Source organism: Pituophis catenifer, unplaced genomic scaffold (genome assembly GCF_029215685.1).
Source record: "Pituophis catenifer annectens isolate HBS135680 unplaced genomic scaffold, rPitCat1.0.hap2 SCAF_1, whole genome shotgun sequence".
NCBI classification, from domain to species: domain Eukaryota; kingdom Metazoa; phylum Chordata; class Lepidosauria; order Squamata; family Colubridae; genus Pituophis; species Pituophis catenifer.
The window spans coordinates 203,707,320-203,726,096 of NW_027256881.1; the positions used below are offsets into that span (position 1 = coordinate 203,707,320).

At 38.3% G+C, this 18,777-nt stretch overlaps 1 protein-coding gene across 1 annotated transcript in view; it reads left to right on the forward strand.

Annotated features, from left to right (window-relative positions):
* LY75 (lymphocyte antigen 75) overlaps positions 1–18,777 on the forward strand; it is an 86,407-nt gene that overhangs the window by 6,203 nt on the left and 61,427 nt on the right. Inside the window, exons 2-4 of the mRNA XM_070939542.1 lie at positions 9,157–9,528; positions 14,367–14,540; positions 15,508–15,672. Coding sequence (XP_070795643.1) covers positions 9,157–9,528; positions 14,367–14,540; positions 15,508–15,672 — 711 coding nt within the window. The remainder of the gene's footprint in view (positions 1–9,156; positions 9,529–14,366; positions 14,541–15,507; positions 15,673–18,777) is intronic.

Here is an 18,777-nt window from a genome sequence, read left to right on the forward strand (position 1 = left end):
TGTCTGTGGAATGCCTTCATTCATTCTGTTGCCCCCGGTGTCTTTCCTGAAGCTACTGCCAACTTTATTTGGTAGTTTTCTAAATGACTTTTGCATTCAATATATCTTCTAAGCTGAAAAGTAACTGTCTCATAAAAGAACAGAAATACTGTATGGTACAGGCATATAATAATATTTATTGCATTTCCTCAAAGGGCAGAAAATGGCAATGAACATTAACTAAGATTAAGACAGCTCTACCACAATGTTTAGGACTTTTTAGGTCCCTTTCTGTTCCTTTTTAAACAAAATACTTTTACAGTGCTAGAAGAAAATACAAACTGAAATCAGGGGAAAAAAAATAGAAAAAATAAATGCTAAGTGCAAAAAAGGTGAAATGTAATAGAAAGAACATTTAAAGAAGTAAATCCCAATATTGTTACAAATACAGATAGTCCTCAACTTACAACAGTTACTTTAGTGACCGTTCGAAGTTACAACATCATTGAAAAAAATGATATATGACTGTTTTTCACATTTACAACCAACACAGCATCCCCACGGTCATATGATTAAAATTCAGCCTGTTGGCAATTGACTCATATTTATGACGTTTGCAGTATCCTAGGGTCATGTGATCACCTTTTGCAACCTTCTGACAAGCAAAGTCAGTGGGGAAGCCAGATTCACTTAACAACCATGTTACTAATTTAACAAGTGCAGTAATTCACTTAACAACCGTGGCAAGAAAGGTCGTAAAATGGGGCAAAACCTAACAAATGTCTCACTTAGCAACATAAATTTTGAGCTCAATTGTGATCATAAATCAAGGATTACTGGTATAAGCAATAGTTTTCCACCCCTTATCTGATTACATACAAAGTTTACTTCTTATCATAAGCCCTTCCCCTTATCCATTCACAAATCCAAAACTTCTTGTCATTTGTATCTACATATTGGCAAAAAGTCCATAAATGGTTTCCAGAAGTTTTTAAAAATATTCCGTATTTAACCCTAATTAATCAAGCCAACTTTACATTCCTTTCTTTTGCTTCTATCAATTTTAATCTTTAGTTCATGAAGTTGCTGTTGTAGGAACACTTTGATCAGTCGGGTTTCAGGTCTGGGCACAGCACGGAAACGGCATTGGTCGCGTTGGTTGATGATTTCTGGAGGGCGCGGGACAGGGGTTGCTCCTCTGTTCTGGTCCTGTTAGACCTCTCAGCGGCTCTTGATACCATCGACCATGGTATCATGCTGCACCGGCTGGAAGAGCTGGGGGTGGGAGGCACCGTATTGCAGTGGTTCTCCTCCTTTCTCTCCAACCGGTCGCAGTTTGTGTTGGCAGGGGGGCAGAGGTCGACCTCGAGGCCTCTCATCTGTGGAGTGCCGCAGGGATCGGTCCTCTCGCCCCTTCTGTTCAACATTTATGTGAAGCCGCTGGGCAAGATCATCCGTGGCTTCGGAGTGAGATACCATCAGTACGCTGATGACACCCAGCTGTACATCTCCACCCCAGGCCACCCCAACGATGCCCTTGAAGTGATGTCTCAGTGCCTGGAGGCTGTGCGGATCTGGATGGGGAGGAACAGGCTCAAGCTCAACCCTTCCAAGACTGAGTGGCTGTGGATCCCGGCATCCCGATATAGTCAGTTGACTCCATCACTGACTATTGGGGGCGAGTCTTTGGCCCCCACAGAAAGGGCTCGCAATCTGGGAGTCCTCCTGGATATGCAGCTGTCCTTGGAGGAACATCTGACGGCTGTAACCAGGGGGACCTTTTAACAGGTTCGCCTGATTCGCCAGTTGCGTCCCTTTCTTGATCGGGATTCCCTGTGCACAGTCACTCACGCCCTCGTCACCTCTCGCCTTGACTACTGCAATGCTCTCTACATGGGGCTCCCCTTGAGGGGCACCTGGAGGCTCAACTGGTCCAGAACGCAGCAGCGCGGGTAGTGATGGGAGCAGCATGGCGCTCCCATGTAACACCGCTCCTGCGCGAGCTGCACTGGCTCCCGGTGGTCTTCCGGGTGCGCTTCAAGGTGTTGGTTATCACCTTTAAAGCGCTCCATGGCATAGGGCCTAACTATCTTCGAGACCGCCTGCTGCTACCGACGACCTCCCAGCGACCCGTGTGCTCCCACAGAGAGGGCCTCCTCAGGGTGCCATCAGCCAAACAATGTAGGCTGGTGACCCCCAGGGGGAGAGCCTTCTCTGTGGGGGCACCTACCCTCTGGAATCAGCTGCCCCCAGAGATAAGGAGAATCCAAGACCTCAGTGCCTTCCGCCGTGCCCTTAAAACTCACTTTTTCCAGCAAGCCGGGTTGGCTTAGGAAGAAATTTTTTAAAATTTTTAAATGTTTAATTGGTTTGTGGTTTTTTAAATTTTGGGCCAAATTTATATAGATTTTAATTGTTTTTAATATTTGTGTTTCATGTTTTTAACTCTGGCTGTGCACCGCCCTGAGTCCTCAGGGAGAAAGGCGGTATATAAATTGAAAATAAATAAATAAATAAAAAATAAAAGTGGGCATTGTTATCATGGCTTAGGCTGCAGGAGAGATTGTACATTGGGCTTTGGTAAAGGCAGAATTCGTTCAGCACCATCGTATCTTAAAATGGCCACTGACTGAATGGTCATAGGTTGAGAACTACCTATTTAGTAAACACTTTTTTGAGATGGCAAAACTTTAACATAAATGAGCAAAAGTACATAGTGCTTATTTTCACTCAATGTTTTCCAGTAAGAGGGTATCTGTACTTCCAGACAATTATGAAATGTAAGACGAAAACACAAAATTAAAGTTAAGATTGATAGGTATTTCCTGTTCATGTTTCTATTTTCTCTGAAAAAGTTTTCATCTCCAGGGCCAGATTAATGGCCTCCTAGGATAGTGATGGATTGGGCATGAAGGATTCTGATGAATGAATGAAATGCTAAACTGGAGGCTCACTATTATTGTTTCTTTTTGCAAAAAGGGGAGAAAGGATGATCTAGGAACCAGATACTGAAACTTAAGATTTTACAGCAGATATTCAAGTTACTGATCTATAAATAGTTTGAAAACAATATGTCAATTACCAGAAGTCAGTATGGATTTCTCAAGAACAAATCACTCCAGATTAATTTAATTTCATTTCTTTTATTCATAATTTTCTTAATAAGTTTGCAGGAAAGCTACAAACATATGCAGTAATTTTAGAAAGCATTTGACATGTGATATTCTGATTAGAAAGCTGGATCACAAAAGTACTAAATGGGTAGAAAGCTATCCTGAAAGCCATCTGTGGAAAGGAATGAGATTTTTGGTGATTTTTTTTTACAAGGTTTATTTCTGGACCCTTTACTTTCCATAATTTTATTTATGATTTGTAAAAAGTCATGGAATGAATCATATCAAAGTGTGCATAATGGGTGTATGGAATTTGGTGGGATTCCCTTGTAGAGAGAAAGAAAATTCAACCCTATCTTAAGAAATTAAAGCAATTTAACTGTTATTAAAACAAAATATAATTTAACAGAGATGCAAATTTCTTCACTTAGCAAATAAAAATCAAATGTACAGACACAGCACGGGGCATACTTAGATTAACCATTGTGCTTGTGAAAAAGATTTTAGAATTATTGATTACAAACTGAGTCAGAAATATGAGTCATTGCTGACTCATAGTCAGGCAAACACTATTTTAAGCTGTATCAATAGTGTGGTTTTCAATTTATGAGAAGTAATGGTTTCTCTTCGATTTGGATCAGTCAAACCCTACTTTAAGTATTGTGATCAATTTGAAAACATTTAAGAAAAAAATAGTTTTGTTTCCTGATCTGATCTTCCACAAAAGTGTGATACAGTGTGTGCATCTCTAGAATCTTTAAAAGTGTACTTGTTAGTGAAATTCACTAACGGTATTTCTGTCTCTTTTATCAAGATCAGTTATGAATAACTTGCACCACAAAATTTATAATTCATATTTGTGTGATGTTCTATTCATTTATTGGGAAAATTATTGGTTTAGTTCATATTTTACTTCTAGCAACCAGTTATCAAATACATAAAAGGAGCTGTCTATCTGTTGCCTCATCATGCTACAACTTTTCAGTGGTGAGGTGCTTCTCAGAACCTTTTTCTAAATACATGGAGATTTAGAATTTATTGTGATTATTATATTTTTAACATTTTCAACATTTGACTTGGAATAGGGCATCTATATGGGGGTTGGTGGTAAGGGGAGCAAATGACAAATGTTGGATTGTCACAACATGGGTCCCACTCATTCTTTACATGTGTTATCTTTCATGAATGTACTCCTCCCACACATACACACATGGTACCAAGACTGGCTGTGTTAGCAGAGTAGCCATTGTTAGTTGGTGGTTTTTAGAATGTTGCAGATGGTTGAAGGAGAGGAACATCTTGCTCAGATGGTGGAGGAGCCCTTTAGAGTCCTCCATCTTCTAGTACTGGACTGGACTTGCCATTGGGCTCGTGTGCTTTATATCCCAGGCCTGGCTTCACTGTGGCTTGCATGATGCCCAGTGCTTACCTCTTGTTCTATGCCACCAGCTAGAAGACTGCCATTAGTAGCAGTAGGACTTCCGGAAGTGCTAATCAGCTTTGGAACAATAAGCAATGCATACCACATCAACAGAATTATCCCAGAGAGTTTTGGATTTTACTGACTGTTGCTCTAGAATGGGTGTCAAACTGGCGGCCTGTGAGCCAGATGGGTCATGAGCAGGCCACGCCCACCCCAGCTCAGCGAAGGGGGAGAAACGTTGTGAAACGTCATGTGAATTCACTTAACAAATTTCTCACTTAGCAACATAAATTTTGGGCTCAATTGTGGTTGTAAGTTGAGAACTACCTGTAAATCTTGCTGTGTCATTGTTTTTCTTTTTTTTAAAATAATTTTTATTAAACAGTTTGTCTTTAAAAAACAACACAAAAAAAACAACCACACATACATAAAACACACATCAAAACATATTAAACATTGCATCTGTCAGTGGTAATTTTACAACATTCCGTATCATTTTATTGCTTTTTTTTTAATTTGATTTATATGCCGCCCTTCTCTGGAGACTCAGGGTGGCTTACAATGCTTTAAGCAATAGCCTTCATACTTTTGTATATTTATACAAAGTCAGTTTATTGCCCCCACAAACGGGGTCCTCAATTTACCCACCTTAGAAAGGATGGAAGGCTGAGTCGACCTTGAGCCTGGTGAGAATTGAACTCGCAGTAATTGCAGGCAGCTGGATGTTAAATGCTGCCTTAGTAGGAGGCATTAGCCTCCTACACCACTCAGGCTCCTTTTTTTCAATAACACTTTTTCAAGATGTGTTTCAGTGGTGAAATCCAAATTTTTTTACTACTGGTTCTGTGGGTGTGGCTTGGTGGGTGTGGTGTGGCTTGGTGGGCATGGCTTGGTAGGCATGGCAGGGAAAGGATACTGCAAAATCTCCATTCCCAGCCCACTCCAGGGGAAGGCTATTGCAAAATCTCCATTCCCACCCCACTCTGGGGCCAGCCAGACGTGGTATTTGCCGGTTCTCCGAACTACTCAAAATTTCTGCTACCGGTTCTCCAGAACCTGCTGGATTTCACCCCTCGTGTTTGCTAAACTCAAAAATTGTAATTACTATGAGGGCTATTTTATCTTGTTTGTTTAGCATTTTTCTTTACTGTTAATAAAGCAAGCAATTATGTTGTATGTAATGTCATGGATAAGATTTAATCAGCTTTTGCCTATTTTAGAAATGCATATATTAAGAGGAATTTATCCCAGAAGGTTTTTGTTGCATTAAAGCATTGTGGCTCGGTTCAGCTATAATAAAAAATTGATAAAGCATGAAATAATAAATCAAACATATTACCAAGATACTGGATTGCTGATTAAAAACCTGAACATAAATATGTCCATTAGATGAATCACTATTAACCCCCCTCCCCAGGATTATTGTTGAGGGAATACCTTTATTTATTCATCGGAGTGTTCAACAATTTTCCCCATGCATGGGCCACATTTTCAAAATCAAGCAGAATTTGCAAAGTGCATTTCAGTTAAATACATAGCACAATTGTTTTTTTCCCACAGATCATTCGAGGCATGCCTCCTGGGAAATGCCCCATGCAGGCTGAGAGTGCATAAACATACTTTAGATAGAAGCTTTGCATACCAGTATTCAGGCTAGTAAATTGCAAATAAATATTTCAAATCCCAGATTAGCATAATATTTTAGGTGGTTTCAAATAAAGGTCAGCGGGGTATTCTGTTTGCGGGGTGCTTAATTCACTGCTGTGACTTTTAGAAATCTATTATTAATTTAATCATTAGAGAATATAAAGCAGAAACATTTTGTACTCTGCAAAATAAATTTTAACTGAGTAATAACTATTACAGTGGAAAACCTACAGTACAACTGTACAATTTCTGCACAATTCAGTGGTCTTAGTGTGCCATGTCAGGTTATTTTCTCCAACAAAAAACATAATTTTAGCCTAAGCTAAATGCATATAGCAACTAAAATTGTTCTCATCAGAGCTTTATGGTGTGAGGTTTAGTAATCAGACTAGACTGCAGTGGTCTTTCTATACCAGCAAATAGGTTTTAATTGGTTTAAGCTCTAGAAAACCGATTTAGAGAATTCGACAACTTACTGGTTTTCATTAACTAAGAAGTATTTAATTTAGTTTTAAATGTTTTCTAATTTTAAAATGAATAAAACATTAGCACATAAATATATAAACATAGATCATAATTTCAAACCAGAAATTTAATTCATTTTACGGATAATTTTATTCCAGTATTTCTTTAGTAAATTTGATTAATTAATCTTGCATCAGATGTATAGTAAATCTTATATTTCTATTGAGGATATATTTACATAGCAATAATACCTGTTGGTTCAATGGAACATGCTTCTAATTAATGGGTTAGACTGCAAATATTTAGGATTACATCCACAAAGATTAGCTAAAGACTAATAAATTGTTGTTTAATCTAAACAGTACTGGGAATGCAATAAAAAGTTAATAATAAAATAAAAACAATAAAACTAGAAAATTGGGCATTAAACTAGAAAAGTTCACCAGTTCTTTATTGCACTACTATGAAGAAAATCGAATGGACACGTCCATTGTTATGGAGGTTAATAAATCAATAAACTGTGAACCTCTATCTCTATGAAACTCTACTTAAACAAATGAGCCTCTGAAGCAGCCTACAGCAAATGTTTTTATTTACATAATAAAAACATAATATATATACAATTAATAAACATCACTAAATTACTATTATAAATTATACTGTCAGCTATCTATCTATATACATATCTATTCCCTCTAAGCTATGCTATCTATGAATATTCTTCCTCAGAAGAAATACCACAATATACTACAGAAATGCTCTTCTAATGGACTTCCAGATTGCTCACAGTTATCTAAAGGAAGATCCTAAAATACAATGCCATACTAGACAGAAGATCAAACTGAACAGCAAGGTGAAGAGCAAACTGAATACCAAACTGAAGAGCAAAGGTTTCTGTTAAGAATCACCTTTTTTACTGTTAACTGTGACAGTTAGGGGAGGGCCCGAGAGATTCAAACATATTAGCTGCCCTCTGATTGGCCCACGCATCTGTACATTCCAAAAGCATTAATAGGCACAGCTATATAGAAATAAATTTTCTCTAACATCCATGAATTCACCTAAACTTTAAAGGACTAGATTTATCCACTAGGGAATCTTATTAATCTAGCAGCTTTATTGGAGCATAAGGCCTCTGATTCTGAATCCTTTTATTTTACTTGATACACATAGTTATCTGAGCTCTCTTTGGATTAGACAATATATTATACATGGAGTTTCTTCTGAGAATGTCTTCCAAAGAACTCCAGAACATAGCTGAACATATTACAGATAGTCTTCATTTAATGACAGCAGTTTGGACCAGCATTTCCAGTTGCTATTGTTAAGGGAATCACTGAGGGTATCACATGGTTGTCATTTTTGATCTCCTGCTGGCTTCTCCTTCACTTGTTGGAAGCCAGCAAAGAAAGTCACAAATGAAGATCACACGACTACAGGATACTGCAAAGCAGGGGTGAAATCCAAGTTTTTTTCTTACCAGTTCTGTGGGCGTGACTTGGTGGGGGTGGGGATATTGCAAAATCTCCATTTCCATCCCACTCCAGGGGAAGGATACTGCAAAATCTACACTCCCTCCCCTCCTGGGGGAAGGATATTGCAAAATCTCCATTCCCACCCCACTCTGGGGCCAGCCAGAGGTGGTATTTGCCGGTTCTCTGAACTACTTAAAATTCCCGCTACCGGTTCTCCAGAACCTGTTAGAACCTGCTGGATTTCACCCCTGCTGCAAAGTCACAATTGCAAGCTGATTGTCCGTATTGTGATCATGTGACTACTCGTTCAGCAAAATTACAAATTTGAAAAGTCAATTGAATGAGGGGTTGTTAAATGAGGACTACTTGTTTGCTTTTATTTTATCATCTTTATTATCTTCCATTCCATTTTTTGGTTTTCATAACAATTTTCCACTAAGCTATGAGAAGAATGTTGTCATATTTACAGGCCTTCTCTGAATGCTCCTTTCAACTGATGTTTGAGTAGATAGTACTCAAGATTATACCAGTTTTAGCCTTCAAATATCCAGGTTACCTCTAGTGAGCAAAAAGTTAAAATGTTTGATACCTCTTTACTGCCATCTATTGATCACCTGAATTTTTGCAAGGGAAAAGAGCAAAGGTGTTATCCCATTTATGAAACTTCTTTCACAGAGATGCTAACACTTTCCTTATAATCTCTTTGTTGTTGTTGTTGATGATGATGATGATGATGATGATGATGATGATGATGATGATGCTGTTGTTATTCCAGGCCTCCTAAACATTGAGCACATAGTGATATTAAAATTGATGCTGCCTATCTTTAAATATTGCTTTATTTGCTTCTGAGATCATGTTGCTTTTTTAATCTTTCAAAAACTATACATAATGTTGTTGTTGCTTAGAGAATGTTGTTTGTAAGTATATAAATAGACACAGGTATTTTCAGTCATTATTTCCAGTGTTACTACATAATATTTCAGTATTATCTTTGTTCCTACTAAAAGTTAGAACAGAAAAATCACTAAAATATGTTCTTTTCTTCATGCAGATAACAATCTTTTCACCATCCGGCATGAAAAGTCTAATAAGTGCATCCAAGTTAAAAGCCAGCGCTTAATATTAGGAGATTGTAAGGAGACAGACGAGAGCTTATGGACCTGGGTCTCTCAACATCGCCTTTTTAATTTGGGATCCCAAAAGTGCCTTGGACTAGAGACTGTGAAGTCTACAAATACCTTAAAAATGTTTGCTTGTGACTCGGATCTCAATCTGTGGTGGCGCTGTGTTGGTGATTCCATCCTTTCCACATCTCAGAACAAACTAGCATTCAAGAATGAACTCCTCACTGTAAGCCTAAACTCTTCTGATGTTTGGAGAAGAAGCAATTCCAGGGATACGATTTGTAAATTTCCATATAGTGGTATGTATTTTCTTTTATTTATAGAAAGGGAAAGAAGGGTTTCAACCAGAATATGATTAAATAAGGCGTTCAAAAGAAAGGGGGCATTCCCAGTTGAATGTGGCATCAAATGATGATTAACCAACAGTAATCTTAATTAACACTCACGTGATGAACTGGAATTCAGACATTCCTGTCCATGTTCTAACTTACATTGTTTCCAGATATAGGGACTGCAAGTACTAGCATTCTCAGCTATGCTGGGACTATGCGGTTTAGATTTTGGGAAGTTGAAATCCATACTTGGGGATATCTAATAGAATGTTAATTTGGAAGATGCCGGAATGTGTTTTCGAATGCATCTGAAGGAGCACTAAGACCATTAATGTAGTGATTAAGGTGCTGATCTAGAAACCAGGAGGCTGTGAGTTTTAGTCCCACTTTAGGCATGAAGGCTAATTGGGTGACTTTGAGACAGTCACCCTCTCTCAGCCCAACCCACTTCAAGGTTGTTGTGGGAAGAATAGGAGGAGGAAGGAATATTTGGCATGTTCACTGCCTTTGAGTTATTAATAAAGGCAGGATAAAAAAAAATCTGATAAATAAATTAAGGAAAAAAGCATTGCAAATGTTCCTTTGGAAAACATGCAGAATTCACATGATTTTTAAAAGGGCTCAGATTATCATTATGATGATTTTGCAGGATGAAACAGATTATTTCCAGATGAAAATATCATGTAGAAAAATCAGTGAAATATTAGACATTATGCTGGATTTGGGGGGGGGGGGACAATTGTTACTGCTTTTGATAATGATCTTTGCACTTACATCTGTGTACATTTGGCATTTATAAAGAATACATAATTTATTTCCTCTGTAGTGGAATGTTGATGTTACATTAAATCATGTTTTAGCATAAGGGTAGATAAATCCATAGGTTCAAGTGCTTCCCTGCCCAATTTTTCTACTTCTCAAAATCCTTCAAGTTCATGTAGTTAACTTCTGAAAGTAAAGTGCTGGTTTTCAATGGTGGGTTGGTTTATTTTTGCCCTTTTATTGTATAGAATAAGCCCTAAAAATAAATTAAAACCCTGACAACATCTATTTTGACTAACTGTTTCCCAAAGCCTCGCCCAAATCAGACCCCCAGGTTTGCTGCTTCAGTGTCCCTTCAGAGGGGGAAAAAAGTCATGTACTGGTTTGGAGAACAGGATTGTAGGGGATCTTTTTTTACCGACCAGGTGAAATGGTGATGTAAGAGACCAGGGTTAATCCAAAATGGAAGTGAAACTTTCTGAACTTCCCTTTTGATTAAATCTTCTCCCCCCCCACCCCCCACTTTTGCAGAGGAGAAAGCTTTGAACTTAATCATTTTTAAGAAATGGGGAATTAACCATTAGCTCTCTTGCTTTCTCTAATTTGAATGCCAACAAAATTATTTTCAAGTTGAAGGAACTCTGGGGAAGTCCTACAAACTCCTTTTTAGCTACCATGTTTTCCCAAAAATAAGAACCTGTCTTATATTTTTTTGAACCCTGAAATGAGCGCTTGGCCTTATTTTCGGGGAGGTCTTATTATTTTGGGATGCATGGAACAAGACGGGGCTCCTCTTGCCGTCTTACCTGACTTCCAGCTCTGTCTCCCTAACCTTAACCAGAGGAAATGGTGGGGACCGGCAGTGCTTGTCTCTAAATATTTTCGGGGAGGGCTTATTTTCAGGGGAGGGCTTATTTTCAGGGAAACACGGTACCCTTTTTCTATGGTTAGAGCACAGAAAACATGGAGCTCCACTAGTCTTTAGAGTACAAAACCACTCTGTCTTCTGTTTGCTGTACTAAACACTGGGCATGTCTAAACAAACAAATGAAAATTACCTCAAGGCATCTTTTGTATTTCTGTCTTGTTCTGTGGAGCTACTTGGTTGACGAGGTCTGTATCACTGTATCACAGTGTTGTTTCTAGCCATATTTGTGTTTACATAACTATGAATGGACATATTTGTTTTTCTCTTTTTCCTTTCTTCCACCCCACCCTGTAGACCTTTATTATAAAGTTTATGAAATTATAAGCTCATGGGCAGGAATTGTCTTGTTTTTTTTTAATTTCTGTTTAACAGATCTAAATAGATTTAAACAGCTGTATAAATTAATTATAATTATTACAACAAAGTCACCAGAGATTCGCAGGCCTTTTCTCCTGATCTATAATCTAACCTTCAGCCAGTTCAGGCTATTTTTATCTACAGGGGCTGAAGTCCTGTTAGTACAATTATTTAATACAACATTCTTCCTGGTTCCTTTCTGAGCTTTCAAAACCAGCCCCAATTTCTTCTTCAGCAGGGCAGTGGAGTATTGTATTTATTTTATTTTTATTTATTAAATGTGCTGCGGTACAACTAGCTGCGGTATTGTGGCTTTGTGGATTAGGCTTTGCTGTTAACAAAACCAAGTTAATAATCTCTGGTGGGATTATTAGAGGACAGTCTTTAAATTCTCAGAGATTTAGTTTGTTCGTTCACTTCACATGAGAAGATTGTGCAGTCTTTCACTGCTGGTATGAAGAGACGCCTGTTCTCCAACCCAACAAAGGCAGCTTTCATCAGTATCATGTGCAGCCCTTGGAGTCTGAAAATTTGTCCTGTATCTGCTCGATATTCACATCAGTAATAGCAAAAGAATCAGGACAATTAAAATACTAATAACCCCACACATAATTTTGAATTGTCATGTATTTCCTGTATTTTGTATTTAATAATTTTGAAGAATGCCCTTCTGTTAGAAAGCCAGCAAGGATAGCCAAACAAATCTTGAAACAATCAGTTTTATTTTGACTGTGTTCGTTGAAAGTTATTTTGCTGAAAATTATGATATCATCTCATTAGCCAACTTGGGTGTTTCATGTCAACCCTAAAAGCTGAAACTTAAAGGGAACTTAAGATCCTCCAGATTTTACCTGACTATCTAGTGACAGTGTTACCTAGCTATCCAGTACTCTGGAAGTTTTCTACTATCTAGTGATCAGATTTATATAGTTGTCCAGCTGTCAGTGGAACTCTAGGCAGTGAGCACAAGAAAAAACATAATACACAAATCAATTAAGATGTAGCTGAATTAGCTTCAGCTGCTGGGAATTGTAGTTTAGTATAGTGGTGGGTTTCAAAATGTTTACTACCGGTTCTGTGGGTGTGGCTTGGTGGGCGTGGCATGGCTTGGTGGGCATGGCAAGGGAACGATACTGTAAAAACTCCATTCCCTCCCCATTCCAGGGGAAGGTTACTGCAAAATCCCCATTTCCTCCCGATCAGCTGGGACTCAGGAGACAGAGAATAGATGGGGGTGGGGTCAGTCAGAGTTGGTATTTACCAGTTCGCCGAACTACTCAAAATTTCTGTTACCGGTTCTCCAAACTACTCAAAATTTCCACGGCCGGTTCTCCAGAACTGGTCAGAACCTGCTGAAACCCACCTCTGGTTTAGCAGCATCTGAAGAGACACTGGTTGCTCTCCCTGGTGCTATGATTTTGAAATCATTTTTTTTCTTGGCAAGATTTTTTTTCACTTTCTGCATGGGTAAGAAACATGGCTACATGTTTTTACTTATTACTTATATTACTTTGAATATTACTTTGAGCAAAAAAGATACAGAAAAGATAAACGAATATATATCTGAAAGTATTGACCATATTGAAAACAAGCAAGCAGTAGACTGGGACTTCATTTCCTTTTTTCTTTTAGAATTTCCAGCACAAAATTTTTATTACAATAACATGTAGCACTTTAAAATATAACAGAGTATGCTAATTAGCATGAGAATAGTGTGGAAAACTTGGTATGCAAGTAAGTTATGAAAGCTGTGCAGGCAAGAACTTTGTATCAACATATTGCATTGGCATTAAAAATGTGGAGATGACTTGCTAGTAATTTCAAAGCCAATTTTTTTTTTTTTTTACTTTCCCTTATGGATAAGGCATATTCTCCTTGTAAAGTTAATTTACTAGGTTCTGCATTGACTGTTATAAAAGTCCTCTTCCAAACTTGAAACAAGATCCTTTTAAAACCAGCAATTCAAACATCTTTAGAAATTGACATATAGATGTTGAAGCACTTTATCGAAGACAAGAAATCATGCACCCAAGCTTCATACCCTAGATCAACGGTCCCCAACCTTTTGGGAACCAGGAACCGGTTTCATGGGAAAAGGATTTTCCACGGACCAGAGGGGGCGTGATTTCGCGTGCTGCCTGCATCCCGCGGATGAAGTTCACCTGTTTGCATGGACTAGTTGCTGCCATGCCACGGGCCGGTGCCAGTCCACAGACCAGGGGTTGGGGACCTCTGCCCTGGATCAAAGATGGTCCACTTATGGTTCATTGAAGTCCTGTTTTTACAATACAGTTACTACAATATAATGCTACCTTGCTATTGAGCCAATTGAAGCTGAATCAAGGCAATTTAGGAAGATGATAATGTTTCCTTTGGAGAAACATGAGAAAGCCTCCTCTGTGAACACTGGTACTCAATTGGAAGCCTGCTGGTCTCCAGAAGGCCTGCTGTAGCATGTCCCACTACTTTTTGCTGAACACTCATTCCTTCTTTGGCCATTTGTATTGTTCCTTAAGTTGTATAAGTCAGATCATCACCTTGTGATTTTGATACTAGTTTTTTTTTTTTTTTTACTATTGATGACCTCTGGCTCCATGTATTGTTGCCTCTACCTAATGTAACTGAAGATCTGTGCATACATGATTCTTCCTGCAGACATACAGGTCTTAAAGTAATATTTTAAAAATATGTTTATTTTACATCAAATATACTCATTTCCAGATTTTAAAAAAATCTGTTTTTTGTTTCTTTTATGCAGAAAGTTATACCAGGGATGGGAATGCCTATGGAAAACCTTGTGCGTTTCCTTTCTTACTTAATAATACATGGTATCATGATTGCATTCACAATGAGAAGTATGCAGGAGGTAAATGGTGTTCCACAACCACTTACTTCAATCAAGATGGACAATGGGGCTTCTGCTTAAAAAGAGGCAAGTGGCTTTCTTAAAATAGTATCCTGAAAAACTAATGTTGTATTAATGCTTGTTATATATTTTGGTATTTCTTGAGAAAAAGAATGAACAGAGCTTCACATCTAATAATAGCTCTCTATTGATTAAACAGTATTGTTGTATCATATGCAGTTACAATTATATAAATTAAGATATTAAAATTATTTGATGAGGTTCCAGTTTGTGTTATAAAAACATGTTCAAAAAATGTAGTTTCATCTTAAACCTAGAACCTAATAGATATACGCTTCTTCCTTGTGAATTTTTGTCCTCACAATTTTAGTGGATCTTGCTTTTTCTCATGTGTTCTATAAACATGTTGCAGACAGCACAAGGAGAAATGTGGGGTGGGTGGGGGATTGGAAGACTAGATCTAGATCCCAGTCTATTTCCTTTGTAGTCTCAATGGCACAGAGAATGAAAATTGAATGCCAATATTGGAGATGAAGATAATACATGTATATGTATATTTGCTCTCATGTTAAGTAGATTAAAGGGATGCAGTGGCTCAGCAGCTAAGATGCTGAGCTTGTCGATCAAAAGGCCGGCAGCTCAGCGGTTCAAATCCCTAGTGCTGTGTAATGGGGTGAGCTCCCGTTACTTGTCCCAGCTTTTGCCAACCTAGCAGTTCGAAAGCACGTAAAAAATGCAAGTAGAAAAATAGGGACCACCTTTGGTGGGAAGGTAATAGCGCTCTGTGCACCTTTGGTGTTTAGTCATGCCGGCCACATGACCACGGAGACGTCTTCAGACAGCGCTGGCTTTTCGGCTTTGAAACGGAGATGAGCACCACCCCCTAGAGTCGGGAACGACTAGTATATATGTGCGAGGGGAACCTTTACCTTTACCTTTAAGTAGATTAAGTTGATAAGGCAACATGTTCACGAGTTCTAGATTATGATTATAGTACCTGTAGATCTCAGTTATGAACACTTGTCTTCAACAGAGGATGGTTGTCAAAATACATGGGAACAGTTTAAAGATTCTGGAAATTGTTACCAGTTAAACACACAGGCTGCCCTTTCTTGGAAAGCAGCATACCTCTCATGTAAGAAACAAGGGAGTGATTTGGTCAGCATCACAAGTGCATCCGAGTTAAATTATATCCGAGGTAAGTACAACTTTATACTGCAATCTAGAGGAAAGCTGTCAGTGAAAGCTAATGAGAAGTAAGTGGATTGATTTCAAGATAGATGCTGCTGACTCAGTTAAGAAAAGCTCATGCAGAGACAATTGCCACTTAAAAGCAGATAATAGTGCCAGAAAGGTGGATCCTAATTTGGAACATAAAAAGAGAGAGAGGAATAAGCTAAGAGATCTAAGTCTATATCCAGAGGACCCTGCAAGTCAGCTTCTATTGTAAAAGGCAGTTGGTTGATTTGCAAAAGTTGAATGGCTGCTATCCACGAGAGAGTCTTTAAATTGAATGCTTTCATTCAAACACCCCACTAATGCCAGCATGTGGTTCAAAATAAACAGTTTTTTTGAGCAGGTTTGAGATTTTCCCATTATATGTGCTTCGCGCAGAGGGAGTTTGCCCATTAAATAACTCATCTTGGCAATAAGAGAGCTTCTACTTTAAAGTTTAATTATAGCATAAAAGTTAGTAACTCCAAGGACGTTTTATCACAGTCCTTGAGAAGAGAGAACCTGAATAAATAATCTCTACCTCCCATATCAAGTCAGTTTTCTGAAGAAGCCTTAGAGATAAATTTGATTAACTATTTCAGTACTCTGTCAGATACTGAACAAGTGGGTATTATAAAAAGGCTTTGGTGATCTGAGGGAATTAGCAACAACACTGCAAAGCTGTTAAACCTCCAAAAGAACTGGTCACCCCAAGTGCCCATGAAAATAATACCAATTTTGAGAAACTGTCTGCTGCTTCATGCCCTATTTCAACATGGGATATGGATGTGGAAGAGAACAACTAAGAGTCCCTTGTGGGTGTTTCTACCTTACTCCCTCTTCTCCTTGATAAAACATCATACCATACAGAAAATGTAAGTGACAGAAATAAAATAGAGGCTGACAGACAAGAGGAAGTAAGATGCCATCCTAATCTTGGTGAGCTACTAACCAAGGATGGCCTTGGACTGAGTTATAGGGATTTCTTACTTAACAACTGATCACTTAGCAGACATTTGAAGTTACAACAGACCTTCCCCCCCAAAAAAGTTACTTGTGATCCATTTCAAAGTTGTGCCTGCTGCAGCGCCCCCCCACAATCCTTCGCCCTTACTTATTCAGGACAAAAATGGTCCCAATGCTGACGTACGGGTCTTACAAAAGCTACTTCATTTGAACAAGTTCAGACACATTTTTAAAGAAGTATACTGGGAACTGATACGGTGTCAGCTCCTGCAGTCAGAACAGAAATGGGTGTCTACCCCGTATGTAGCATATTAATAATTAAAATTATCACATATTGACTGAGGATCCATTCAGTGGACCCTGATAGGTTATCCAAAATACGTTTGGCAGAACAGATGTATGGTTCAGCCCAATTCCTGCGCAAGCCGATTTACCAAAATTATTTCACAGCTGGGTTTTCTACCCAATATTTACTCTCAACTGTCTCCTAGGTAAGGGACATTTTTTAACAGGGAGTCCTAGATATCAGCGCTCAAACTAATACGGAGTTCTTGGCAGCAAATAGATGTTTAAATTGATTAGCTAAAAACAAAACTATTTTTCAGTTTGAAAAATATTTGTCAGGGAAGTTTGGTCCAATTCTCAAGAAGCCTGTTCTAGAGTAAAATTTGAGTTGCTGTACTCCATGGCCAAGTATGGGTGCTTCCATCACTTGCCATATCATGAGAGGACATGTATATATATTGCCCCAGCTATCAAAGATATTGATCATGTTGTGTTTGATTGTCAACTCTATGCCCCTCTTAGGCTTAGATTTTAATATCCCTACTTGAAAGAAAAACCCGTTGGGATCTGAATCACTGGTTTTCCTACTTCCCTCCTGGGCTCTAATGTATATATTGTGAGCAGAATGTTTTATAGACTATCTCAAGGCAATTAGAACCTGTTACATTGAACAGATGGAGTATCATGTAAAGATGATGCATTTATCTGAATGCTGTTTCTTTCTACTTACCACATATGTATTTCATTACTATATTTTCCCTTTATCTATTTTACCCTGGAATTGTATCCTGTATTTTTTATATATATATATATATTTGATATGGTCAATATATTATTTATCTACAACTTCGTACTGAATTCTAGAGGGAAAGCAAATGAAAAATAAGTGGATTGATTTCAAGATGGAATCAGGCTACCAGATTCCATGGCTTGCAGGACAGAATATTTTTCTTAGTTTCCAAATTTGATATGTTGAGTGATGATTTTAAAAATGTTTGGCTGAATTCATAATATTAACAATCAGACCACTCATTGGGAGCCAGGCAGTATGCAATCAAAATAATACTAATACAGGTAGGCTTGCTTTATGGATTGCCTAATTCAGCAACTGTTCAGAATTACAACAATACTGAAAAAACTTTATGACCACTGTCTGCATTTATGACTTTGCAGTGTCCCTAAGCCACTAATCACTATTAGTCATTATGCATTGTCCTGTGCCTGACCTGTTCTTTCCCCCCCCCCCCACCCCCTTGTAGAGCAGACAGATGGAAGAGATTGCAAGAGAGTAAGCAGACACACAAAAGAGAAATACACATTAAAAGCAGCGTGTTGAATCATTTCCTGCTCTACCCCACATATTTCATTATCTAGAAAGGAGATTTAGGCAAACCACAATTTGAGAAGAATATCAGCAGTGCAAAGGTTGAGTAGATAATACAACTACAAAATGCAGAGTTGGAAGAGGCCATTTAAGGTTTGAGTCCAGCTGTGGTCAGTCCATGAATCCTAATTAAAGCATTCTAGACAAATGGCTGTCCAACCCCTGCTTGAACCTATTTGCTGAAGCAAAGCCCATCATATCTCTGCCAAACTGCTTCCACAATTAGAAAGATTTTTTTTCATAACATTCCTTAAAATGTGTCTTCCTGTAACTTAAATCCATTATACTATGTTCTGCCCTCTGGAATGGTAAACAAGATGATCATAACCTTGTACTGTATAATAGCCTTGGAGGTATTTGAAAAATATTATTCTATCTCCCTTCCCCCCTGGTCTCTGCAAGATTAAACTTTCCCAGTCCCTCTTCACAAGCTATAGCTTCTAGTTCCTTGAT